The sequence below is a fragment of a genome, unplaced genomic scaffold (genome assembly GCF_019419815.1).
Source record: "Pyrus x bretschneideri cultivar Hongxiangsu unplaced genomic scaffold, Pyrus_bretschneideri_v1 Contig35, whole genome shotgun sequence".
Lineage (NCBI taxonomy): Eukaryota > Viridiplantae > Streptophyta > Magnoliopsida > Rosales > Rosaceae > Pyrus > Pyrus x bretschneideri.
In genome coordinates, this window is record NW_025999668.1 from 2,999,435 (window position 1) to 3,027,310 (window position 27,876).

General features: G+C 35.9%; 1 protein-coding gene across 1 annotated transcript; it reads right to left on the reverse strand.

Moving 5' to 3' along the window:
• Positions 1–14,476: 14,476 nt before the first annotated feature.
• On the reverse strand, positions 14,477–19,854 carry LOC103939256 (protein NRT1/ PTR FAMILY 7.3). Its single transcript, XM_048591673.1, has 5 exons — positions 19,631–19,854; positions 18,027–18,153; positions 16,951–17,168; positions 15,673–16,238; positions 14,477–15,363 (listed from the first exon to the last, which is right to left on the reverse strand). Exons 1-5 carry the CDS (start codon positions 19,658–19,660, stop codon positions 14,490–14,492), a joined length of 1,815 nt encoding a protein of 604 aa, XP_048447630.1. The 5' UTR covers positions 19,661–19,854; the 3' UTR covers positions 14,477–14,489.
• Positions 19,855–27,876: the final 8,022 nt, after the last annotated feature.

Sequence of the window (27,876 nt, forward strand, 5' to 3'; positions counted from 1 at the left end):
CAAGTGAATTACAGTTCTCCAAATATTATGCCTTCCAACTCTAGCGTATAACAGAACACCTTTATAGTGAACTTGAGAGGAAAATAAAATTAATCTTTAACTGAAAATCACTTAATAATGAAATCAGTGGAGAAAACTTGATGGTTATATAAATCAGATATGCAACTCACCAATCACCTTACTAATTGGATTTCTATATTCTCATCACATGTCATTTATAATTTTATCTCATCACATAGTCCAAAACATGTAGGAATAAGATTTCACTATCTCATCACACAACCCGTAGTTGTATAGGAATGAGAATTATTATCAACGTTACCAACTCGTGTAGGAATGAGAATTTCACTTCACAATGGCCTTTGTTTCTTTTTCTTTTTTTCTTTGTGAGTAGGAATGAATTACATCCAAATTCGCTTCACCATCAAAATTTACAAAATTTTACTAGAGAAAATATATTCATGCGAACCAATTGCAGTGTTAAACAACAATAAAAAGTTAAATTACTATTTTTACAAAACCATTACACAAGTATATTGAAATAAAGGAACATCATTGAAAAACCCCACATTTTTCTGAAACAAAACTCAAATTCTAAAAGAAATATGCGCACACACACACACACACACACATATTTATACCGTTACTTTATGGGCTCTGACTCCTCTTCCTAGTAGCCTGAAATTATAATTAGTTCATTGTCCTAGTAACATACTAATACAAGCCAAGAACCACAATCTAGATAACAAGAAACTACTAGTCCAGTCATTAAACTAATGACTCTAAGTGCACTTCCTCTATATAAGAATCAGAACGGAATTATAAGTCCAAAATCATAAAATATAAAATTTAAGCTAATTTGACAAACATAGTAATCATCACAAGTTCAATCCTAGAATATCTAATCCCTAAGCTCTAATACCATTTGTCACGCCCTAACTCGAAGGGATATAGAATCCCACCTCTTCAAATTTGGGGGATGAATCATCACCAATCATTAACTCCTAAATTCCTAATGATTACAAACTTTCCAACTCACCCTTATTTGGTAAAAATATCAAGCCAATCCCATATAATCATTCTTCTCCAATTCAAATTAAAAATATCTCTAATTACATATGAACATGAAATAATACTGCTAGTTTTTGAAATAATTTTGTAGCAAAATGAACTTACGTTGAGACTTATTGTACACATAGTGTATAAATAGAAATCCAATAAAATCATTACATAAAAAAACTTCGCACATACACACACATGTATAATCATATATATATATTTTTTAAATATGGTGGATTACAGTATGACTATGCCACTATGGTAAAATGCTTTGCTATTGCAGATGATTTCACGAAATAGGACGAAAAAACCAGAAGGACAATTGTTGAATCAGACTATGCTAAGAGGACATACATAAGAAGGAACGATAGGGACACACCTCCCTCTTCCCCACCAAAAATTGGCAAAGGAGGTCGTCGAGACAAATAGGCCTTGTCCAAACCAAAGTTGAACACTACCATCAGCAACAACATCTATAACATAAAGGACAAATTGTTTTGTCTGCACCCAAAGCCGTTCCCAGAGCATCTAGATAAGAAAAACTAGAATGAGTACTGCTCATTCTAGAAAAGCACCGTTCACAGTACTAGGGGCTGTCGCATGTTGAGAGATCATATTGAAGAGTTACTGGATCAAGGGCATTGCTGGAAATTTGTCAAACACAAAGCAAGGAAAGAATGCTCACTCGAGCCCAAAGAAAAAGACAGGTTAGACAAGCATCCCGACAATAAAGATTGACGCCCAGCTAAGAAACCCGCTCTTAACATAAACTGCATATTGAAAGGTGAAGAGATGCAAGGGTGAGCTATGAGAAATCCAATTTCTTAATTCTACATCATCTTTGATCCGATCGAAATAGGATTTGGTTTGTTCCTATAACCGTGAGATGGACCCATCACAGACACCTTCCGATTAAATAAATAAAGGTACCATCTGAACTACACGTGGTTTGATTCTCTTCCTAGGATATGTAGGCTGTCCATCTCGAACTCAATAGCAATGCCACCGTCTGCGAGAAGGCAAGTCCATGGAGAACTCATCTCCCAACACCCCACCATAGGCTCATCTTCTAAAGTGATCCCTGATGTAATTTTTACTTTATATATTTTTCTTAAAACTACACTAGTTATTTGATTCTCCTTCTCGAAGATATGTAGGCAATCCTTCCCAGATTCAATCACACCCTTTTGTCAATAAAGAAATTAAGAAGTTTATCTCTCTTATGGTTGATGTTTGTTTGTTTGTTTTTTTTCTTTCAGTGATGCAAATCATTTAACTAAAGCATAAACTATGAAAACTTTGCATGATTGCAAGTCTAAAAACTTACTCATGTTCTGCTTTGCCACATGTTACTCCGAAGTTAGCTTACATAAAAAATATTGCCGGATTAAATATCATTCTGCGGAATAAAGACACAAGATGGAAAATCACATGCACTTAGTTGCTTGAATACGAATTGTTTAGAAAGACAAACACTATTGAATAAGATCACGTATTAAGTAAAAAGGAACTTTGAAAAAGGAAGAGCCTAGAACCCATAACTGGGGCAGGAAAGTTTAAGATATGGAAGGGACAAGCTTCCACCTTAGCCAAATGACAAACTAGTAATAAACTTACAGGTTACAGCTTGTCGTCACAAACTACGTTCGCAGCACCCCTATAACCTACTGGATTTACAAGAGCAACGCTTGGATCAACAGGATCAGCTCCCTTTAGTGGCCCCTCGATGCCAAAATACAACTTGCTTCCCTTCAATACTACAATCTCCGTTGCGTTAGTTGCAAGAGATAAGGAAAACCAGCCTTTCAAATCTTCGCCACTAAATGAGGAAATCACATTCGTCTCGATGGTATTGACCTGTGTAACCCGCGAGGTGGCCTTAATTATACCTTTAGCTCGGTCCCCTCCTTATACAACCTTTGAATCTTTGTTTGGTCGACTTCGTTTTGTTCAAAGATTTTCATCTAGAACTTCTTGCTCTAAACCACTTTTTGTCAAGCTGCGCTTAAGTCTGACTAAAAAAATTAGATCAATTAGCAACTTCACTCTTACACCAATATCTGCTCTGCCTCCTATTTGGCTTTTAACACTTGAACTTTCGTTGATTCAGCATTGCCTAAACACCGCGCTTAAGTACCATTTTTGAAAGCCTAGGCTCATTCGACATCTAGGAGTGCTTCGAGGGGCCACCGAAAGGAGCTGATCAAGAAGTGAACAATCACATGATAAATAATATTTACAACATGTAAAATATTATTAAGACCGAAATATTTGTCCATCTCCAGAAATTAAAGGCTCTTAAAATGACCACAGAGCCAGTGCCACTCGTCCATCCTTTCCACAAACTTCGGGGTGGATGCATTAGAGCTTCAGCATGAGATGCACAAGTTTCGTAGTAGTTGTGCACATGGTATATCTATCCTTAAATTGATGAGTCCACAATTGGGTTATGTACTCGGACATACCCAATTCTTCCACGTTGACCTCGAAGTTGACTTGAAATAGATAATAAATAAAAAAACTAGTTTTAGTTTAAAAATACAATAAATAAATAAAATTAATAAAAATAAATTGAAAAGAAACACACATCATCACCTCCTTCACCTTGGAGGCAAGCTTGTTCCATAGAGGTTACTCAATACTTCTATTAAGTAAAACGTAATATTTTATGGTAATTACTAGTGTAAATGTTTTAAATTGATGATCAAGTTAGTTCATTGTATTATTCTTGGGTCGATGAGTGTAGCGGTATAAATTATCTAAATCGGAGCGAAAATAACCTTTCAATCGCAATGGTATGTGTGTAACCGTCAAATGATTTCGTCTTACCTAATCCTGAAAACTTGCATTTGGGTGATTTTTGACATATGCCATCCCAGAGTATATACCAACTACATTGACGGTTGGATTGTTGAAATTAAATTCGTAGACTGTGAAAATAATCAAAGAAATAGAATATGCCAAAATCTTCCCAACCTTTGCCCGACGAAACCTTGAATTTTACCCTAAACCATAAAATACACCTTTACTTGATGATTACTTTCACTTTAGCCGCGAACTTCTTATTAATTCATCAGCTAATATTTTAAAAGGTTTAATTTCTTTCATCTTTGCCTGACAAAGTTTGGGAGGTTTCTCAGGCAAGGTTATTTGTCTCATTTCGTCGGGCGAAGTTTGGAAAGATTTTTTTTTAAATTCTTTTAATGTGAATGTTAATAGAATACTTTAAAGTTTTTTATTTTATTTTATTTTTAATTTTTTTAACTTGAAAATTTAGTAGTACATTGTGAACTGAAATTAAAATAATAGGATTGTACATAATATTGCAATAGTGAATTTACAAACTGAATTCAGTATACTCGTCCAATTCATTGTCGTCATCTGAATTGCTTTCAATACTTGAGACACTATTGTTATTGTTAAAGAAGGCATCTAGAGCAATTGGTGGTAGGGGCCTAGAGGTCAATATATATTGCATCTATTTTAATTGGGGAGACATTTGATATCTGGAATGATGGTTGTACAATGTGGTTGCTCCGTACTCTGGGAAAGTTTTGGGTGGTTGTGAACGAATCTTATTGGTAAACATTGTGGCCATCATCGGTTTCTTGACCATCATCTTGTTGTGGTTCAGGCAACTCCCAAATATTTATATGTTGTATTAATTGGACTACTAACCACCCTTACCTTTAGATTGCTGGGATGTAGTAGTCATCATCAAGCCACTGGTGTTTGTATGATGGTGTTGACCCTAAAAACTACCAAACCTACGTGGTGCGTAGGCCGAGTAACTAATGACTAATTACGTCATTCGGTTGATGCGGGGCGTGCCAACTCGTCGGTTGAGGAGTAAAATTTTTTGATGTTGCGTTAACGCGCTACTAACTTCTTGATCTTGCAATTGTGGCCAAGGAAGGAACATGTCTCGGCCTTCGGGTTCTCGAGGCTGAAGACAAGGCTGCTAGTTCTGCGAAATTCAATAATCAAATTCAGCTTTCGATGTGCCGAATGTAGTAACCTGTAACACCTCACTTCGCCGAGATGGCTAATAAGATGACCTCTGCCAATAAGGATTCGAAAATCCTTCTAGACTGAGACTTGGATAGATAACCAGTTAGCCTCGACGCAGTGCTGTTTATCCAAACTGAAGGTGCTCCAGTAACGGCTGATTCTACGGTAACAGTGTTGTTTATCCAAACTGAAGATGTCACCGGTTTCCTTCACAGTGCTGTTTATCCAAACTGAAGGTGTGTCGGCGGAAAAAGAAAATAAAAAAATCTTAAGATGTTTGAGAGGTTTGCGCAGGGTAATTTGTGTGTTGAATTGGAGAGGGCCTTTTATGTTGCCACTGCCTCTCTACTTATAGTTCATCAGTAGCCTTGTCATCGTAAATTTCAAGATAATAAGAACATTATCTTTCAATTACACATATTCCTGCTTGGCACAACTTGATGATTTTGTAGAGTCCAATAGGGATTCTATTACTTCCCGAGTTTGATAAAGATATGATAGAATAATAGTTGCACTAGAAGTTGTCAACTATCCCATTGACTCACACTTTGTACGTTGCTTGCATGGAATCTTATCCTCATTCATCAAATGTAATATCCGATTTGCCATGCGCTAAAAATGGGATTGCATGGAATTATCCAAATATCCAAGACCTCATCAGCTTGAATCATTTGGCTAAAGATAAAGCACAGGTAAAAGAATCCCAATGTTGCTGGTAAGCGAATTGCTGCGTGCAACCTCCTTTTTTTTTTTTTTTTTTAGCATATGAAAGTGGTAAGGTTATTTAGAAAGTTATTAAGAGATAATTATCATGATTAAAAATCACAATATTATCACTCAATTAAAAATTATCTTAACATCTCACATACCCAACGATCTAGAACTCTGCTTACTCAACGGCCTCAACTGCTCGGACCGATAGTGTAAAATTGGGTCCAAACATTACCCCCCAGTTTCCTTGAGCTTCGGCCAATGGGCCGAATGTTTAAGGAAATTAAGCTTTACAGCACTCCATAATTCTACCGAATGCTTATACCCCGCCGAATATGAAATGGAGCCTCGACCATCTTCATCCCACCAACTTGGAGAACCCATAACACAACCGAGACTTGGAGCCCCAACCATGCATACATATTTATGAAATAGCAGGCATAAACCGAGCGAGTCTTGCAACCATGCGTCCTTGAGCAATGTGTATATATATAATTTTATTATATGCATTTCTTCCAACATTTGGAGGATGCAGTATGCATTCACCTGGCCCAAATCATGGCAAACCAACCTTGACCACCAAAACCTCATAATGCTTCTGGCCGAGCCCACCAAAATGAGTTCACTATATACTTTTGTTTCTCGGCCACCAAAGTTCTTCTGTGTTGAAATCTGGGTTCTTTCTCGGCTTTTTTTGCCGCACTAAGTAGCCTGCTTGCCTCCAAGGAATATTCACATGAGCACAGTCGTTCGACATGTCATTCGGCCATCTACTCCTCCGTAATTTTAAATTCGATAGCGGCATCCTGAATCCCTGATGTGATACTACTAATCATGTATACATATATATTAAAGCCCATGTAGAAAACTCAACAGAGCACATTCTGCAACCATGCATCTTTGATAGTCCTCCCAACTGAGCCATGCATATATAATATTGAATTTGTATGCATTTTTACCACCAAGAAAGAATGCTGCATGTATGAACCAAATGGCCACCAAAAAGTGGCCTACTTTTAGTACTTCCAACCCCATCAAAGCGTATATCCAATTAAATATCACGCCTCTTGGATTACTCCTTTAGTAAGAATGTCAGAGAATGATGATGACCCAGGGCGTTGTCAGATGATGACAATAGCACAAAAGACCAGGATCACCAACCTCGGTCTAGTTCTTATTGCCATAGCCTGGAAAATGGAACTAGCCATCAAACCTCGTGGCCTTCATAGAATTAAACATGCAGCAACGCAGCAAATAATTTCTCTTGACGAGGCTTAAAATGAAAACTTAACCGCCGAAATGTCGATACCAGCCGATTATACCACATGTTGCCCCTTTGTTTTCTTATGCATTGGCTTAGAGGCCGAATGGTTAAGAAAAAAATTTATTCACTCCTTTTTTTTTTTTTAGTACGAGGTACGAGGTCAGGATGCTTGTTGCCCCCCTTATTTTCTTATGCATCATCGGTTCAAACAGCCAGATGGATAAGAATATATAAAAAGAAAACTGAAATCTAATATATGGGAATAAAGTGGCCGATCCATGAGAAGGAGGAGGCCAACGATGTTTTATTCCTAGTTGAGATCTTTTCATATTAAAATTTCAATTTGATTTCGCTTTAGGCCAAATAAAGAACAATCTCCAAATACTCTTGACATGGCGAAATATTTTTTCATTTTCGACTGCCGAATGTGTTGAACAATTATTATGCCCCCTGGGCATAATAACTTCGCCAATTTCGGCTCTTAACTCGAACGATTCAGCCAAATGAGATTTCTCTATATTGGCTTTATCACCAATAACCATGTCAATTGGTGTAATTTCAGCGTCTAAGACCATGTCTCCAATTACCATATCAATTGATGTGGTTTTTTTGTCCGAAGCTATGTGTCGGCCTTGTTCATCATTGGAACAGTCTTCTGACGAATCATTTTCTAAGTCGATTTGTGGCTTAGAAACTTGAACTTTTACTTCTAGGTCTACCATAATTTCAGTCTCGATCAAAAAAACAGGTGGCTTAGGTTCTTCTTTGGCCGTCTTGACAATCTTCTTAGGTCGAATGTTGGTTGTGGTTGGAGCGAAAAATTGCCCCTCAGCCTTCTGATATAACCATTCTTTAAATGGAATTGATTTGAACCCAAATGGCATTTTTTATCGAGCCACTCGTAAAATCGAGCTCTATTTTCATTTAACCATTGATCTTGTTAGCTGTGATGAACCTTCACCTTTATCATTTGAGAGAAATTTTTTTTCCTTTCTTCATTCGCTTCAATGATCCGATCAACGAGTTTTTGTTGCTCGACAATTTCCTTGAATAGACGCTCGATCTCATACTGATTGTGATCTTGACATATCATGTGAACTTCATAGTTTTAGCATTGGGTCCCACTAGGCATGCCAAAATATTGACCCTAAAAACTACCAAGCCTACGTGGCGTGCATGCCGAGTAACTAATGAGCTACCTACGTTTTTCAGATGATGCGGGGCGTGCCAACTCGTCGGCCAAGCTCAGCCGAGGAGTAAAATTTGTTGATGTTGCATTGAATGTCCTATTGACTTCTTGATCTTGTAATTGTAGTTGGGGAAGGAACACGTCTCGACCTTTAGGTTCTCGAGCCTGAAGACAAGGCTGCTAATAAGGGTATATTTATGCAACTTAGTTAGCTCGTTTTCTTGCATTTACATAGTTAGTTTCCATTTATTATAGTGTTTTAAGTTATTTTCGTGTGTTTGTAGGTCCTAATGACAAAAGAAGCAAAAAAGTGCATTTTAGAGCTATTTGGAGCAGTTTTGGGCATGGAAAAGATAACTTGCATATGGAATAAGATGGATGGACAAAATTGAAGTCAAAAGAGGTTACGAACATGCTACAAATTTGGAGAAACAAGTTCAAGACAAAGAAGATAAGGAAAGAGCAAGAAACATGGAACATTATCCAAAACAACCTTATCTTATCCGAATCTTATCCTATCCTAATCTTGTTCCACCTTACTTTCAGCTGCAAAGACGACTTAATTTCATATTTATACACCTAGATATATGGTTCTAGAACACCTTATATGCTCCTAAAAGGGTGCTGCGCCCTTCCCCTCCTAGAAGTCCCAATTTCTGCCACAAAACACATTGTTTCTAGATTCCCTAGAAAGGTGGCACCTTTCCCTCTTCTAGAAGCTCTAGATACTGCAATCTTTTTCCCTTTCCTCCTTGGTCTTTGCCGTGTAACCCTAGTCCTTTTCCCCTAGGATTGTGCAATCATTTTTGTTGGAAATGTGCCCTAAAACCAATCATATGATGATACTTTACGGACATTTCAGAAAGTTAAACTAATGTAGTTTAAATGTAAAGGGCAAAGATTATTGTTTGAGCCGTCTCATATAAATGTTATATGCTTAAACAATAAGTCCAAGGAATATGTGATTGGAAGAATGCGATCTAAAGAAGTTAGATTCATGAGACCATTCTTTCGTTGACACATCCTAAACGTTCCTGATCATAGGATTGTCAATTGGGCATTGACAGTCCGTTAAGATCAGTACGTGCTATGTCTTCTCTCAGGGAGAGTGACTAGTCTCGAGTCATTGGTGTGTGTGACATCAAGACAAGTACATAGGTGCTCAATAGAGAATGAGTTCACTGAACACGATCAACGAAGAGTTCTCATATTCATGTCACATGAGAACTCATGGTTGGGATAATGCAAATTAGTCTTTTGACCTGAGGCATCACAGTTGTCTTGTGGTTAGGTCCTTAATCTTTGATTATGTCAAAGTCACTCCATCAGGAGGGTGTCCAAGGCATCGTTGGGGTTAAGCCACTTAGCCATGGAGGCAAGTGAATGCGCAACAAGGGATCTCTAACCTTCAAACTGTTTGAGGGAGAATACTCTATGATATGATTTTGAATCTTTGGCCAAAGTATGAATGAGATTTAGGAATGTGTTCCAAATCACGTTCAAGGTAATCATATAAGCACAAGACTCACATTGGATAGTAGACATGAATAAACTATCAAACCAAACAATGTGGTCGAGAGTATTGTATTAGAGAAAGACCGTATTGCATTTGTAATCCTAAAACTGAATAGGTTCTCCACCTCTTCTGATTAGCTTGGGTAACCATGACATGCTGCTAGGCGTCAACCATGGTTTGTGGAAGCCCTAAAAGTGTATTATCACTAACGGGAGAATTGAAAGTAAGTTTCAATTCACAATCGATTTGAAAGAGTTTGAATCGCCCACTGCCTCGCTAAAAGGAACCTAATGGATCGTTCACCGAGTAAGGTAGAGTTTGAAGAAACAACGGAGATGAGTAAGAATAATTAAATGGTTTAATTATTTATCCAATGGCAAGGATTAATTAATATGATTATTAATCAAACGAATAAGTTCGTTAAAAGACCTCGGGATAGTTTTGGACCTTAAGGCCCAATGGGCTTCGAACGTCAAGTCCATTGACTTAAGTTGTATGACAACTTAATGAATAATGATTCACAAAGGCCCAAATAGCCCAATAAATCCCTAAGGCCGGCCATGTTAGAGAATGAGTGGTTTTGGACTTATTTACAAGTTTGCCACTCAAATGAATTAAGGAATAAGTATGACTTAATAGCCAAAATTCATTAAGGGTTATTTTTGGGGGAAAGGATGAGAACACAAGCTCTCCTTTCTCTCTAAAATTTCGGCCAACCTTGGAGGGATCATCTAGCAATCAAACTCCTCCAAGGTCACTCATTTCTTCTTCATTATGCCTTGGTGATGAATAATTAGAGGTTCTCAATTTTGGAAACTTGGAGAAACCTTTTCATCCATCCAAATCCATGGATCTAAGATGCAAGGAATGAAGGCCCTCTCTTTGGGTGATTAGCCTTTGCTTATGCAAAGAGGAATCTACAAAGGTATTGATTTCTCAACTCACTTTGTTTTGAGTTGAGTCTTGGTTCACCTATCTACTAGGCTTTGAATTTCATGGGTAAATGTTTTGTTTTTAAGTGCATACAAGCATGATTCCGCCTTTAATTGTTAATTGCATGCTATTGATGTTGCTTAAATGAACATGTTTTTCACAAATCTTCCTTCAATTTTCCCTTCAGAAATTGTGCAAAACCCTAGCCTATAAATACATGTCTTTGCCGCATATATCATCCATCCATTCACTCATATATTCATTCATACATTTATCCATCAAACACCTTAATTCACCCTAGTGTTGCAGCAAGGAAGGAAGGAGAAGAGGAGTTGTGCCATGCTTGCCACCATCCAAAGAAGGTTCGAAATCTGCCATTGGAATGTGGAGTGCTTCTGGGTTCCTTCTATCCTTAGTTTTAGTTCAATGTTTATTTTAATTTGGTTTTCAATTATGATGAACATGAGGAACTAATTTCTTTATAGTTGGAGGTGAATTCAAAGCCATGATTATATGTTTTATATGAATTGATTACATCCAGCTATTGTTTCTTAAGTCTTGAATGTGATTTGCTTATCTAAGTTATCACAACTTGTTTATGTATGTTGATTGAGGGTCGACACTTAATTTGCATGCATGAATTTGATGCTAGAGTATAAAGGAGTTTCACTTAATCGTTATGAACTTATATTCACAAGTAGTGAAAGTCATTAGTAGTGAAAGTCACTAGTCGTGACTATGTTAAGTAAATCCTTGGAATGAGTATCATGCTTTTCATAGTTACGAATGCCTTGTCAATGCTTATGATTTTCAAAGAACTTAATGACCTTTGATATGTCTTTCTATCATGCTTTTCATAGTTAGGGAACTTGATAAGGATAATTTGGTTGCGATGCGTATTTCATCCAATTTAATGAGTTAAGGAAAATCTGAAAGTTAATTTATGCTTTTCATGGTTAATTTGGGGCATTGTCATTCATAGTCTAAATGAATAATAACTGGAAATTGGTTTATATGCATATGTCATGTGTAGAGAAGGACCCTCTAACTAGCCTTTCACCCTTTTTAATTCACCAAATTCGTTTTTATAAAGTGTTTTATGCAAAGTTTCTGTTTTAAGTTTTAATTTCATCAAAAACATTCCCCTTTCATTTAGTCTTGTTATTTGAGTCAAAATCTGTTTTCTTTTAGTCTTTTGAGTCAAGTTAAGTTTTATTTTCATCAAAATCACTTGTTAGGTCTAGAATTGAGTCTTTTTAATTGTTTGTTGTTGTTTTGAGTGTTTTAAGTTAGTTTTGAGTCTATAGAGTCTAGTTTAGTGTTTTTAAGTCTTATTTGTGTTGATTAGCATCCCAAGTTAATCCCCGGTCTAGAACGATCCCTACTTACATATATACTACAATTGTCAATAATAAGGTTTAATTTGTGTGTCAAGTTAATTTTCACATCAACTGTTAATTCTGTGAAGTTTAATATCAAATTCGGCTTTCGATGGCCGAATGTAGTAACCTGTAACACCTCATTTCGCCAAGATGGTTAATGAGATGACCTCTGCCAATAAGGATTCGAAAATCCTTCTCGACCGAGACTTGGATAGATAACTAGTCGGCCTCGACGCAGTGCTGTTTATCCAAACTGAAGGTGCTCCAAGAACGATTGATTCTACGGCAACAGTGTTGTTTGTCCAAACTGAAGATGTCACCGGTTGCCTTCACAGTGCTGTTTATCCAAACTGAAGGTGTGTTGGCGGAAAAAGAAAATAAAAAAATCTCAAGATGTTTGAGAGGTTTGTGCAGGGCAATTTGTGTATTGAATTGGAGAGGGCCTTTTATGTTGCCACTGCCTCTCTACTTATAGTTCATTAGTAGCCTTGCCGTCGTAAATTTCAAGATAATAAGAACATTATCTTTCAAGTACACATATTCCTACTTGGCACGACTTGATGATTCTGTAGAGTCCAATCGGGATTCTATTACTTCCCGAGTTTGATAAAGATATGATAGAATTATAGTTACACTAGAAGTTGTCAACTATCCCATTGACTCACACTTTGTACGTTGCCTGCATGGAATCCCATCCTCATTCATCAAATGTAATATCTGATCTGCCATGCGCTAAAAATGGGATTGCATGGATAGAATTGCATGGAATTATCCAAATATCCAAGACCTCATCAACTTGAATCATTTGGTTGAAAATAAAGCCAGGTAAAGGAATCCCAATGTTGTTGGTAAGTGAATTACTGCGTGCAACCTCCTTTTCTTTTTTTTTTCTTTTATTTTTAGCATATGAAAGTGGCAAGGTAATTTAGAAAGTTATTAAGAGATAATTATCATGATTAAAAATCACAATATTATCACTCAATTAAAAATTATCTTAACATCTCACATACCCAACGGTCTAGAACTTTGCTTATTCAACGACCTTAACTACTCGGACCGATAGTGTAAAATTGGGTCCAAGCAGATGGATAACAAGAAATTATCTCGAATGACAGTGACTGGATTGTTTAGGTTCGTATCATACCAATGACACTTGAAAAACATGACCTCATTGTGGTTTGTGTGTAACAATTCAAACACAGTTACAAGTTTGATGTAGAGAAAAGTATTTGTAGTTTCCCTCGAGATAAAAACTCCACTATTTTGAGTGCACAATTTATCGTCTCGTTCTGCTGTCAAAAATTTAATTCCATTCACATAACAATGAGAGTACGTTTCAGCTCTATCGGGACCACATGCTAGTTACAAAATTTTTTTGTGGAACAAGGGGGATTGTCTTCATCTAATAAAATTCAAATACCACTAGATATTAAGTTTTTTCAACAAACAAAAACAATAAAAAAAAAAAAAAAAAAAGAGGCATGAGAACTTAATTTATTTATTTTTAATACAAAATCATTGGTACACCCATTAAACTTAAATTAACTCTGATGGACATAAAAACTTGATAAAATTGAAAAGGAGGGGCAGTGATAGGAAATAGCGTGAATTTAATGTTTAATTGCTGCAGCCGACAGCTAAACTTTTGAGTTTTGATGTCACTTACATTAGTCTCTTGTATTAATAATAATCCAAATTGGTAGGTTAGACTTTGTATCCAAATTCCCTTTCCCAACAAAATTGAGCTTGAAAAGACGCCGCTCTTATTGATGTTCAATCCATGCACGGCTTCTATTTCCCATAGCTTATCAATCTTAAGAAAAGTCAATTATTTTACAAAAATAAAATAAATTAATCAAAGTTATCTTTTGCATCTACCATTTAGACTGAGTTGGTTAGAAAAAGCTTCATATAAAATCTTAAATAAATAAGCTTAACTAAGTTGATTAGAGCATTGTATTTAATGTTTTCTTCATTCTTGTAGTAATTTAGATAAATTTAGTATAATTTGTATAAAAATAAAAACAAAAACTTAAATACGGAAGACAAATAATGGCTTAGACACAATTATAATACGGAAATGCATTTTATTACATATTGTAGGCTACATCAAAGATTGCATTGAGTTTTACACTGGCCTTGCCACATTCTTTCTACAACACCTTGTGCTCAACTTGGAGAAATGAAAAAAGCATTTCTCTAGTATCATTGCAAGCATTGACTCTATGTATCCTCATGACGGCCCTCCCCTTTCTAACAAAATCTTATATGTTTAGACGATATATAACCTCTCTCACGCAATGTTGAAACCTACCACTAATAGTAGCGATAAATACCTGCTATAAAAATAAAATGACATATGACCGACACATACAATAACTTTATATCTTTATGACCCTCCTCTTTTTTTAACCCTAGATTTGATTAGACTCTAAGTTCAGCTTGCCCAATATTGCCACTGTCATTTCCACCTTTTCCTTCAAACTTGATATACTTATACCATTTGGCACATAATACATAGACCAAAAGATCAGCTGTTGTCAAAGCTGCTAAGAGAAAGTAGAACCTATCCAAATGGCCTTTGTTAAGGTTTCCAGGGATCCATCCTGGCATGTCTTCCCTTGCAGAAATCTTCATCACAACTGTAACAAGTAAGCTACTCACGTAGTTTCCAAGTGAAATTGAAGTCATACAAAGTGCACTCCCAAAGCTCTTTAATCCATCAGGAGCTTGTCCATTGAAGAACTCCAGTTGACCAACATACATGAACACTTCTGATGCTCCTATAAGCATGTACTGAGGAACTTGCCAAAATATGCTCAATGAACTTGGATTTTCGCAATCAATGTTGCAGTCTTTTATCGCATACTTTAACCTGAACAACTCTACGACTCCTGCTGAAATCATCGCCATGATTGCAATAACAATACCAATCCCCATCCTTTGAAGCTCAGTGAGTCCTTTTTTCCACAGTCTGGCAACAAGAGGGTCAAGAACTCGCCTGTAAAAGAAGATAAAAGCTGCTACGCTGAGAATGTCGAAGCTTGACATACCGGCTGGGGGAATGTGGAAACTTGAAATGGTGGTCTTCATTGCAGCACCTTGTTCTACAAAAAGTGATGCCATTTGAGTAAAAACTACAGAGTAGAGAATTGTGCACAGCCAGATTGGGAGTAGTCTAAGTATGCATTTCACTTCTTCTACTTGTGTCACTGAGCAAAGGCGCCATGGATTTTGAGCTCCCTTGCCCATTTGATTCATCTCCTTTGATGTGATGATTGCTGCTTTATCCAGGAATCTGGCAAAGATTAACATGGATCAGTTGAAGGATTTACCATTGGTCATATAATTAAGCACATGTATTCTTATTACTTTTAATACAAAAAAAAAAAAAAAAACCAAAAAAAAAAACCATCATCACTTTGTACTACTTAGCAATGTTTTTATTTTAATTAATAGGTTTATTTGGAGTATTTTTGGCAGTTCACTAAGCATGTTTTTAAAGCGCTCCTGAGAAGAAGAATCTCATAAAGAAAATGTTCCCAAAGAGATTCATATGACTAGTGAAATTATCTATTAAAATCTAAAAAACATATATATAACTTACTTGAATCCGTGGGTGTGAACTATTTTCCTACTCTCATTTGAAGAGCATTCCTTCTCATCCTCTCCCTCGTACAAATCCTCCCCACTTGGTGTCATCTCAACCTTCCATTTTCTTGTTGCAGCGACGATTACCCGAAAAAACCTAGAGAGAGGGTTTCCCTGAGGCTTGAAATGCCTGTACATTGGTGTACCACATAGAAATAAGACCAAAGCCATGGCAGCAGAGCCAGTAGATACCCAAAACCCTAGAGTCCATATTCCTTTATCCTCAAAATATCCCAAGATTGTGTTTGAAAAGAGAGAGCCAAGATTCAAAGCCAAGTAGAAGTAGCTAAAGAAGGATATCTTTGAGTGCCCTTCATTCGGGTCCTCCTCGTCAAACTGGTCTGCCCCAAATGTAGCTATGTTAGGTTGGTAACCTCCATTTCCAAGTGCAATAAGGTATATAGAGATGTAGAAGAATCCGAGTTCAAAGGTCGAGTGTTCTCCACAGGGAGACTTTTCATCACCACAGCCTTTAGGCTTAAGTAAGAATATATAGGTCGATATGGATAACAATGACAAACCCTGCTCAATGGAAAAGAAAATTTGCATGAGTATACTTGCAAGAAACAAAAGTAATGCTATGACAAACTAGTATGCCTAAATAAGAGAAAACAGAAGACAGTCTAGGGTTTTCTTTCTAATAAATCATCAGATCTATCTATGAAGTGAATCTCATCTTAATTTGAGGAAAATTACTCGTGCTTTATTAATTTTTTATTAATCCTAGTTAGATATTTTGCTTACCCATTTTGCCACAAAGTTGAGCTTACTTGTCTCACACTTTTTTATATATATTATTCAGGCAATTGTCTGCACTAAATTAATCTCAACTACGAGGAGTGACATTTTAACTTGGGTATAAGAGGGAAGAATACCCTACTCAAACAAATTGCCTACGACTAGATTTGCTGAACTGGTGTCACTTAGATGAAAGGATTGAGCTCAAACATACAAATTTCATGTACATATACGTAATCATTTTTTCAAGGAATCTACTACCTATTTTTTTGAGAATAAGCAAATTACTAGTTTGGATATTAAAAAAAAAAAATTTCAAAAATCAACTTGGAGTTTTGGGATGAGTAAAAATCACACCAATTGAATTCATATTTGTACTATATTTCTTTCAATAAAACCATGGATTCCATTTATTGACGAAAAAAAATGAGGCTAAACCAGCAAAATGATTAATATAGTTATTGGATTTTAAGCTAGTAATTAGTAAATAACTTACAATGACATAAATAACTTGAAATATAGCACAAGTTTTGTACCTCCCCCAGTAAGAGTCACTGAGGAAGGCACCAAGAAGAGAGAATAAGTAAACTGTTCCAGTCCATTTGCTGACGTTATTTGCAGCCTCTGCGTTGTCTTGACCCAACACTCTTGTCAAAAACAATACCAAGTTCACTCCTACTCCAAAGAACGCCAATGTTGCCAGCCCTTGATTTACTGATCACGATTGATAACATTTTATCAATTAAAAAAACAGGTCAATTGTGTTACGAAACGTTATTAATTAATTAGGGATGTTATATTATGATATGATGCTTGCACAACTAAAAATGAGGGTCAATGCGATCATGGATATAAATGTGGCAGCTAATCACAATAGCCACGTTGGAAAAAGAAATCACAATAGCCACGGATATCCTATGTGGCTACAGATCATCATGTTGAATTATATGTACTTGTGAATTAACTTGGTTCAATACAATAGTGTGAGATCTGTCTTAAGACTTATGATGTGAAATAATGATATGGAGAAAAAACGAACTCAAAATATCACATGATTTTGATGATCCAACTAATCAGACAATAGAACTAATTAAGAATTATGTAAAGTTAAATTTTCTTAAAATTACAAATAGTTAAAATATGCAACAAATATTGATGTCACTTAGTACTTACGGTCTAATGATATTTTCTTTTGTAAATGAGAGTTCTTAGGTTCGATTCTCGTCAAAGGTGAATTTAAACTATATTATTGCTAACCCATTATAAGACTTAACCACTCTCTTACCGTTTTAGTGTAAATAATATTATTTGTTATAAAATATATATACATACACACACACAACAAATACTGACAAAATATGACATTTGAAATCTAACGTAACTGCTTTTTGGAAAAGTTGTTGGAACAGTGAGAATTTCCTTACAGCTGACAAATTTCTTCCACACAATAAAGAAATTGATATTTATTTTCAGATTAAAATAAAAAACTTAACCTAAACATTAGTTAATAATCCAAATAAATAATCGAACCAATCTTGTTACTAAACAGTATAATCATATATAATTAATTACCTAATATGAGAATCCCAGCAACCCATCTTCCAGTTCTTCCTCGGACAGCAGGGCGGCCATGCCTATCAGTGGTTCCATCGAGGGTACAAACCTCTTTTATCTTCAGGTTCTTTTCTTCTGCATATCGCTGAAAATGTTTGAATTTATAACAAAGTTAGCTAGCAATACGTATATCCTTCTAGCTAGATACAATACTTGGGACGTACGTTTGGAAGTTATGTTCAACAATTATATTTTTAAGTGATACTCAAGTCATCAATGCACCTCCGTTAGAGCATTCAGCAATTTTATTTGGAAGTGTTCTTAATTAAGGTCACACAACTTCACATCTTACCAAGTGAATCTATAACATCCATATTGTCTAGGAGAGTGGATCATGTAAGCCTTATATGTATATTTCCATCTCTATCTAACACGAGGCCTTTTGGAAGCTCACTGGCTTCGGGTTCCGTAGGAACTCCAAAGTTAAGCAAGTTCGCGCGAGTGCAATCTTAGAATGGGTGACCCACTGGGAAGTTCTCGTGTGAGTTCCCAGAAACAAAACCATGAGGGCGTGGTCGGGGCCCAAAGTGGACAATATCGTGTTACGGTGAAGTCAAGCCTGGGCCGGGTTGTGACAATTTAGTATCAGAGCCAATCCCTGGCCGGAAGTGTGTCGACGAGGACCTCGGGCCCCTAAGGGGGGTGGATTGTAACATCTCACATCGTCCAGGGGAGTGGATCCTGTAAGCCTTATATGTATATTCTCATCTCTACCTAACACGAGGCCTTTTGGGAGCTCACTGGCCCAGGGGAGTGGATCTTGTAAGCTTTATATGTATATTCTCATCTCTACCTAACATGAGGCCTTTTGGGAGCTCACTGGCTTCGGGTAGGAACTCCAAAGTTAACCGAGTTCGCGTAAGTGCAATCCCAGGATGAGTGACCCACTGGGAAGTTCTCATGTGAGTTCCTAGAAACAAAATCGTGAGGGCATGGTCGGAGCCCAAAGCGGACAATATCGTGTTACCGAGTTCGCGTAAGTGCAATCCCAGGATGAGTGACCCACTGGGAAGTTCTCATGTGAGTTCCTAGAAACAAAATCGTGAGGGCGTGGTCGGAGCCCAAAACGGACAATATCGTGTTACGGTGGAGTCGAGCCTAGGATATGAGAACAATAATATATAAAATAAAACCTTTAATTTTCTTTTGGTGTACATAAATTAAGATATTAATTTGCTCTTTGTGTACACATCAGTAACCTGCATGCACTACACATTGATATAGTAGGTAAAATACGTTCATAAAATTATTTGGACTGACAAAATTGACAAACTTGCTCACGCATGTGGAAACATCTATTCTGTGAGACATTATTCTGAAAATCCGTAATTATGTTAGGGTGGGTCATCACATCTGGAGGCAAGCAAAGCTTCAAGGTGAGTCATCAACGGAAAATTGATAAACACATCACCAATCGATAGTAATTAGTAAATATGATACATGTAGCAAGTAGCATTGCTTGCACATCAAAACTATCCTATACACGTCACTTATCTATATGCTATATATCACCTTAGTTTATGGTAAAGATAAAAGAGAGGAACACAAAATTCATCACAAACCTGGTCCTTGCAAACATTTAAACAAGCCATTGCTGCATATTAAGCTGACACTCTCACAAGAACTAGGTAGCTAGCTAGCACCCCCGGCAAAATAGTATGAGAGAGTGAAACGATTGGGAGAATAAAAAGATGAGTAAGAGAAACCAGGAAAGTGAAGAACCAATATTGGTGGAACAAAAAATAAAGCACTAATGTTTGTCTGGATGTACCAGGGCAAGTAGGAATGAGGGGTTGTATATATAGAGGATGGCAAGATTTAGTGAACGGCTACGATTACATGCTGAAAGATACGTGAGAAATTGAGATAAAAAATGCACAGCTGGTTCACAGGAAAATTAGTCGATCAAGCAAGTGACAAGGAAATCCGTAGGAAGCAAACTTGGAAACGGATAGGACTAATTAGGTACGGATGCGGACTTCTCATTTGGGCGAAAAAGAATCGTGACATTGTTGGATACAGTCAGCCAACATATACCATCATAGATAGGTGACTAAGTCGATGACTTTTTCACGTGAATACAACAAACATCGTGACTTGGCGTTACCTAAGGGATTGGTTTATTAGAAAGCTAGCAAAGTTTAGAACATCCAATTCGAGTTGAAATTTTCATGGCTATATTTTTTGGGACCACCGACTCCACTTTGGTGTGCCATTTTATGAAGGTCAAATATATGTTGTGGTCTTATGTGGTACCAGAGCGGTAGAAGAAAAGGAATTAATTTGTCATCAATGTGGATGGTAAGATAAATTCTATAATTTAAAAAATAATAATGGTTGTGACTATGGGCTGTCTTTGATATCGACATGTTTGAAGTATGTAATTGTTAATTTTCCGCACCACTGTTTTTAATATAATATTTATATTTTCGGCGGGATTTAAATTTGTTTTTTGTTTTGTTTTAATGCTTATATATGGTTTCTTTCTGTGAATTGAAGCACCAACAAACGTCATACTTTATAATTGCGTCCACTTATTTTTGGCTGCTTTTGTGGAGTTTATTTGACTATGAAACTTGAGCAGCCTTGTATATGGCCTGACTTGCAGGACTAGATGGAGTAGTAGCAACGCTTACCAATGGTGGTGTAGTCTTTTTCTTTTTAATGGTTTTATTGGCCATAGAGAGATGATAGTAATTGAAGAAAATAACCAGATAAATCCGAAAAGCTGATCAAAACAATGTATCAGCTACTCTAATCTCGACAAATTACTGGGAGCGGGGTACCAGTTTAATAAGTATTCGGATTTTTTCGAATTTCAAAATTTCAATTTTAGATTGGAATCGGACAAAATATATTGAAACTTTTTTGTTTGAAGTCGGATATTCCTATTCAAATTGCACCCATAAGTGTTACATATGTAGCAAGAAGCAGCTGGTCCAGTCAAGCTCAAAAGTAGTGGGCATGCATGCTCTACCATAAAATCAATTGGCAGCATAACGAATAGTCTAACTTACTTATAAGCCAAGTAATATTTCTTCTCCCATCAATGTGAGATTTTTTGTTTATTTAAAGGCTTAGCTGTTGATCTTTTGTAGAACAAATCAGAAATAAAGAAGTTTCTAGGAAAAGCTTTGTAGCCAGTTGATCATTTTCGATTGTTTGTTTAAAGGCTTAGCTGTACGCCATATTAATTAATCAACGCCTGAAGTCTAAACATGATTAGTAGTGGTTAATTACCAAAGGAGAAATTAGGTTCCCATCCTTATTTTTCAACTTCATTGATTAAAACCTTATTCCTTTTTAAATTTTAATCAAGGTCCCTCGGTTTTAATAAATAACATTAATTATTTCAATAATAAAATATTTTACATATCAGAATAATTAAACTTTATTTCTAAATTATCCATTTAATCTTAGAAGCGTTACATTTGATATATTTATATTTATGGCTAAATTTTGTATCATATATTTTTGCTTTTAGTTTGTACCGATTTTAATTTGCAACCTTTTTTTTTTGGGTAAAGTACAAAAAACTACCTCAACTATTGGGGTCACGACAGTTTCATACCTCATCTTTTAAAATTGACAATGTCATACCGCATCTTACGAATTTGTGATAATGTCATACCTCCGTCAATTTTTCTGTTAGTTTTTCTGTTAAATGTTGACGTGGCAAGAGACGGGGACCACTTTCTATTAAAAAATTAATAAAATATTATTAAAAACTAAAAAAAATATTTAATATTTTTTAAATATTAAAATAATAAATAAAAGTAAAATTAAAAAAAAAAAAGGTAAAGTACAAAAACCTACCTCAACTATTGGGGTCACGACAGTTTCATACCTTATCTTTTAAAATTGATAATGTCATACCGCATCTTACGAATTTGTGACAATGTCATACCTCCGTCAATTTTTCTGTTAGTTTTTCTGTTAAGTGCTCACGTGGCTTGATTCGGGACATACTTTCTATTAAAAAAATTATTAAAAACTTAAAAACAATTATTTAATATTTTTTAAATGTTAAAATAATAATAAAAATAGAGAGAGAAAAAAAAAAAACCCATCAGTTCGTCCCTCCCCTCCCCCTCCCCCCTCCTCTCTCTTCTCCCCATCTTCATTTTCTTCCCCCCACTTGCAAACCCAAAAAAATAAAAAAAATAAAAAAATTTTGAAAACCCAACAACCCCCTGCGGAAGAACAAGAAGGAGAAGTAGGAGGAGGAGGAGGAGGAAGAAGAAGAAGAAGAGGAAAAAAAGGAGGAAGGAAAAAAAAAATTCCCCCCCTGTCAGTGCGGAAGAAGAAGAAGGGAGAAGGAGAAGGAGGAAGAAGAAGAAGAGGAAGAAAAGGAGGAGGAAGAAGAAGAAGAGGAAGAAAAAATTAAAAAAATTTGAAAACCCATCAACACCCCCCCTTGCGGAAGAAGAAGAAGGAGAAGGAGAAGGAGAAGGAGGAAGAAGAAGAAGAAGAAGAGGAAAAAAAGGAGGAAGGAAAATTTGTTTTTTTTTTTTTTTTAAACCATCAACTCCCCTGCAGAAGAAGAAGAAGAAGAAGAAGGAAAAAAAAAAAAAATATATATATATTGAAAACTCATCAAACCCCAAATCCACCACTTTCATCCATTCTCCACATCCTCTTCCGCACCCATCCTCCACCTTCTCTGCTCACCCATCTTCTCGGCAACGGGATCTGGGTTTTTTTTTTAATTTTTAATTTTTTTTTGGGTTGCAGGAGGGAGAAGAGTGTGGGTGTGGGGAAATTGAGTGTGGGTGTGGGGGAAGACAAATTGGATTTTTTTTTTTTTTTGTTGGGATTTGTAGGTGGGGGAAGAAGATGAAGATGGGGAGAGGAGAGAGGAGAGAGGAGGGAGGAGGGGGGAGGGGAGGGACGAAATGAGGGTTTTTTTTCTTCTGCTTTTTATTATTATTTTAATATTTAAAAAATATTAAATAATTGTTTTTTAGTTTTTAATAATTTTTTAATAGAAAGTAGGTCCCGAATCAAGCCACGTTAGCACTTAACAGAAAAACTAACAGAAAAATTGACGGAGGTATGACATTGTCACAAATTCGTAAAATGCGGTATGACATTGTCAATTTTAAAAGATGAGGTATTAAACTGTCGTGACCCCAATAGTTGAGGTAGTTTTTTGTACTTTACCCTTTTTTTTTTTTTTTTTAATTTTACTTTTATTTATTATTTTAATATTTAAAAAATATTAAATATTTTTTTAGTTTTTAATAATATTTTATTAATTTTTTAATAGAAAGTGGTCCCCGTCTCTTGCCACGTCAGCATTTAACAGAAAAACTAACAGAAAAATTGACGGAGGTATGATATTGTCACAAATTCGTAAGATGCAGTATGACATTGTCAATTTTAAAAGATGAGGTATGAAACTGTCATGATCCCAATAGTTGAGATAGTTTTTTGTACTTTACCCCTTTTTTTTTTTTTTTTTTTTTTTTTTAAAGTGTGCCGATTTTCTATTCAGTTTTAGTTTGTACCATATATTAATTTCTTTTTGTGTCCATATTTTTCAAACTTTTATTTTTACTCATATTTTTTTTGACCTTTTATTTGTACCCATAATTTATTAATAATGTACCCATTTGTCTTTAAAAATGTACCACTTTGTTATATGTAAAATGTACCCATTTTTTATTTATTTGAAATGTACCCATTATATAAAACATATCACTTTTTTTAGTATAAAATGTACCAACTTTTTGTATGTAAAATGTATCGTATAAAAATTACCAATTTTTTGTATGTAAAATGTCATTAATATAAGTAATGACAAATCATGTGTTTTATTTAAGATAATTTTTTTTTAATATTTTCAACAAATTATGGATTTTATTTAAAATCTCATTAATATAAATAACTACAAATATCAAATTTTAATTTAAAAATTATAATAACCTACATAGGAATGCATTATTGCATTAATTTCAGGGACTTTAATAAAAAACCGAAAACCAACAAGGTTTCAATCAAAGAACGTTGATAAATAGGCATCCAAAGTCACCCATTACCAAAACTAGCTTTCTATATAATGGAGTAGGATTCTCTCCTTTCTTTTTTTCCTTGCTCCCCTCATATTTGAACGGTCACGGTTAAGCCACGTCAACATCTTATATTAATTTTTTTTTTTTATAGAAATAGAAAGACAAAATAGAGAATATAAAAGCAGAGAATGAGAGGAGATAGAAAGATAAGGGGAGAGAATCCTAGTCCCTATATAATACCATCTTTATCAACTTTTTGTTCTCTTTCTTGTTGATTTCAACACCTAGGAGGGCTCTTATTCTCGGTCGTAGCCTCGTAAGCGTCTTCAGCTTACACAAGCTGAAAATTGAGTTCCTTATTAGTAAAACATCATTTACATATGTATGTGTTGTGAAATGTAATGTGGTGTGTTCCACACATGAAGAATATTATCTATTTTCCCTATTTACCTTCTTCTTTGTTTCTTTCTCATTCAGCTTTTGACATGTTTACTTCATTGCGAGGTTAAATTAGAAATTTTAATGGCTGAAAATATAAATTGTTTGTTCCCCTTATACCGTTAATATATAAACCAAATTAAAAATAAACAAATTATAAAGCTCTGCCCTCTTCGACTCTTCCCCAACTTTTCACATCTACCAAGCAGGTGTCATCCTTAGCAAGCTCAGCCCTTGAACTACAACGACAATTAAGAAAAAGTTCAAACAAACATCTGATTCTCCATCATCGCCATCACCGACCTCTTGAAATCCTTGTACGAATCTCCATTGATCCAATATAACGTGCCGTATTTCCTCTTTTTTATTTCCTCATCGCTTTTTGTGTTTTTTCTTCTTCTTGAACGAGGAAGGCCGGTGAAAGATCGTCATTGGTATAGAAATCAAGAACCTACAATGGGAGGGGATGGGATAGATGGGGATGTGGTGCTGAGTCATGGGAAGTGGTAGAGTTAGAGTTGTGCTTGGGATGATTGCAGCTTGAAACACTAATAATAAAATTATTTTGGATGATTTATAACTTATACGTCAAGCAATTTCTATGAAGTAATTTCAAAGCATTTCTATGTTCACATGCGTTTGGAGCAAAGCAGATTGACTAATTTCATTTTTGGGATAGAAATAAAAAATTGTTTGATTTTTAATAATTAACTACTTTTAAATTCTAAACATTTAATCTTGTATGTATAATATGAATTTTTACTTTGGTAACATAAGATCTTTTTTATTTTAGTTTTGTTAATGAAGGTATCATGAATAAGAACTTACATCAGCAGAAGCAACATCCACATAAATAAAAAAGGGCAAAAGAGTGATAATGTATAGTATAAATGAGCAGGCACGATTGGATTTATTCAATATAAGTTTGCCTTGAATGTATTTGGCCTTTTATCAAAATAAAATCTTATCTTGAGAGGGGATCGACCGTAACTCCTTGTGTATAACATTTCGCTACTATTTTTTTTTGGGTATTAATATATAGTATTGGGTAAATTACATATTCATACCTCAGTTTGGGATATATTTCAATTCTTTACAACATTTTCAAAACATTTCACTTTCATACCTTAAGTACTATTTTATTTCAAAATAATACATCTATTACATTTTCCATCCATAGATCCGTTAAGTGTTGACGTGACTGCCACATATATGCCACGTGATTGCCAAATGTGGGTCACGTGGCAAAAAAAGATTTTTTTTAAAATTTTTTCTTTTAAAAACTTGAATTAAAAAAAAAAAAAAAAAACTCATCCTTGACCCACCCCCTTCTCCCATCCATCATCACCCATCCCAAAATCCCACCCGAGCCACCCCTCTCTCCCATCCTCCATCACCCACCCTAAAAAAATTCCACCTGAGATTAGGTGGATCTACCACAAAACCAGTCCAAAAATCATCTCAAACTCTAAATCCCCAAGATGAATCTACCACAAAACCACCTGAGATTAGGTGTGATTCGGGATCTCTGTGCAAGGGAGGTGGGGTGGGTTGCCATTTCGTTTTTTTTTTTTTCCTTCCTCTTCTTATTATTGCAAATGGGGAACTTTTTTTTGTTTTCGCGAGGGGGGGGGGGGGTGGGGGGGGGAGAGGGGAGAGGAAAGGGATTTGGTTGCAGTTTTTTTTTTTCCTTCTTCTCCCTCTTCCTCTTCTTCTTGTAGGTGAACTTTCTGTTTTTTGTGGGGGGTGATGCGATAATTATACGCACACAAATTAAACACTCTTTTTATCAATTGTAGTAAGTATGTAAGTAGGGATCGTTCTGGACCGGGGATTAGGAGGGATTGTTGATCACTTGGATTTGACTCAAAAACGTAAAAACAAGTTTAAACACTTAATTCACTTAACGAAAACTCAAAATAAGTCCACAAGACTCCAAATACTTAAAAACACAAAATAAGATAGATTAAGACTAAACAAAATATGGGGGGGAAATGAGGTTTTGACGAAATTGAACTAAAATGCACAGATTGTAATTAAGGGCAAAATGTAAATATGAATGTGATGAAAATATGGATGAATGCTAGCTAGAAGGTTCTTCTCCACACATGTTACACTTGCATACAAGATGATTTTCGGTTGGTCTTTCGATGAATTATGAAACTCAACACCCCGGGTTAAACAAGTTGAATCCACAACTCATGAAATTCCAACCAAAGGTAATCAATTCATATTGCAAGCATAAACATGGTTTCGAATCACCCCCTAGCTAATGGGGGGTTTAGTTCCTCATACGTACAAAACAAAGATAAGTAAATTTAACCATTGAAATCGAGGAAAAGAAACACCTAAAAAGTCCAACAACTCAAACTTGAATTGTATGAACGTTTAGGCACTCTTCTCCTCCTCTTTGTTGTAGCACAAGGTCGAAGGATAGGTTGATGGTTGGATAGTGTTTTGGAGGGATGGGGAGTGGTGGAAATGGAAGAGAAGAATGCTGGAAATGGAGTGGGGATGCACGGCTAAGGAATTCAGGATGTGTTTTGTGTTGTGTTGTGTATGAATGGAGATGTGGAATGAATCATATGTGTGATGGGATTGCATGGTTTTATAGGGAGAGAATGGGAGAGAATGTGAGAGAATGTGGCTGAATGATTAAGGAGGGAATGCATGTGGAATGACAGCTAGGTTGGTTGGTGGAAAGCTGAAAATGGGTGCTCACGGCTAAGATGGAAGTTTGGTGCTGAAAATGCATGTGTTTGCATGTGAATTAAAACTAGAGTGAATGATGATGAATGCATGTGGATTAAAGAGTGAATGGTGGCTGCAATAATGAAATGGAATGCTGGAAAGTGGATGTGAAATGCACGGCAAGGTGTTGATGGTGCTGGAATTGTTATGCACGGTTTGAAGTGATTGTTGTTTGTGTGAAGTGTGTGTAAATGCATGTGAGTGGCAGCTAGGGTGAATGATGATGAATGCATGTGGATTAAAGAGGGAGAATGTGGTTGAATGATGAAGTTTTTAATGGGAGTGACAGCTAGGGAATATGGAAGTGTGCAGCTGCAATATGTAAAAGAATGACTAAATAATGTATGTAGGGTGCAGCTAGGTTGGTGGAAAGCTGTAATTAAAAGGTTTAAATGTCCTAAAACTTAAAGGAAACAAGGATCCCTTGCACGGCAAGGGATGATGATAAAGGGAAAGTTTGACATGGTGCACGGCAAGGAAGAGGAAAGGTCAAGGGACCTTTGTTTTGTGTCCTAGAATGCATATGAAGTCTTCAAAGTGTTTGGGACATAAGGTCAATTAGAATTTAGGAAATGTCACACCAAGATAGGAAACCCTGGGCTTAA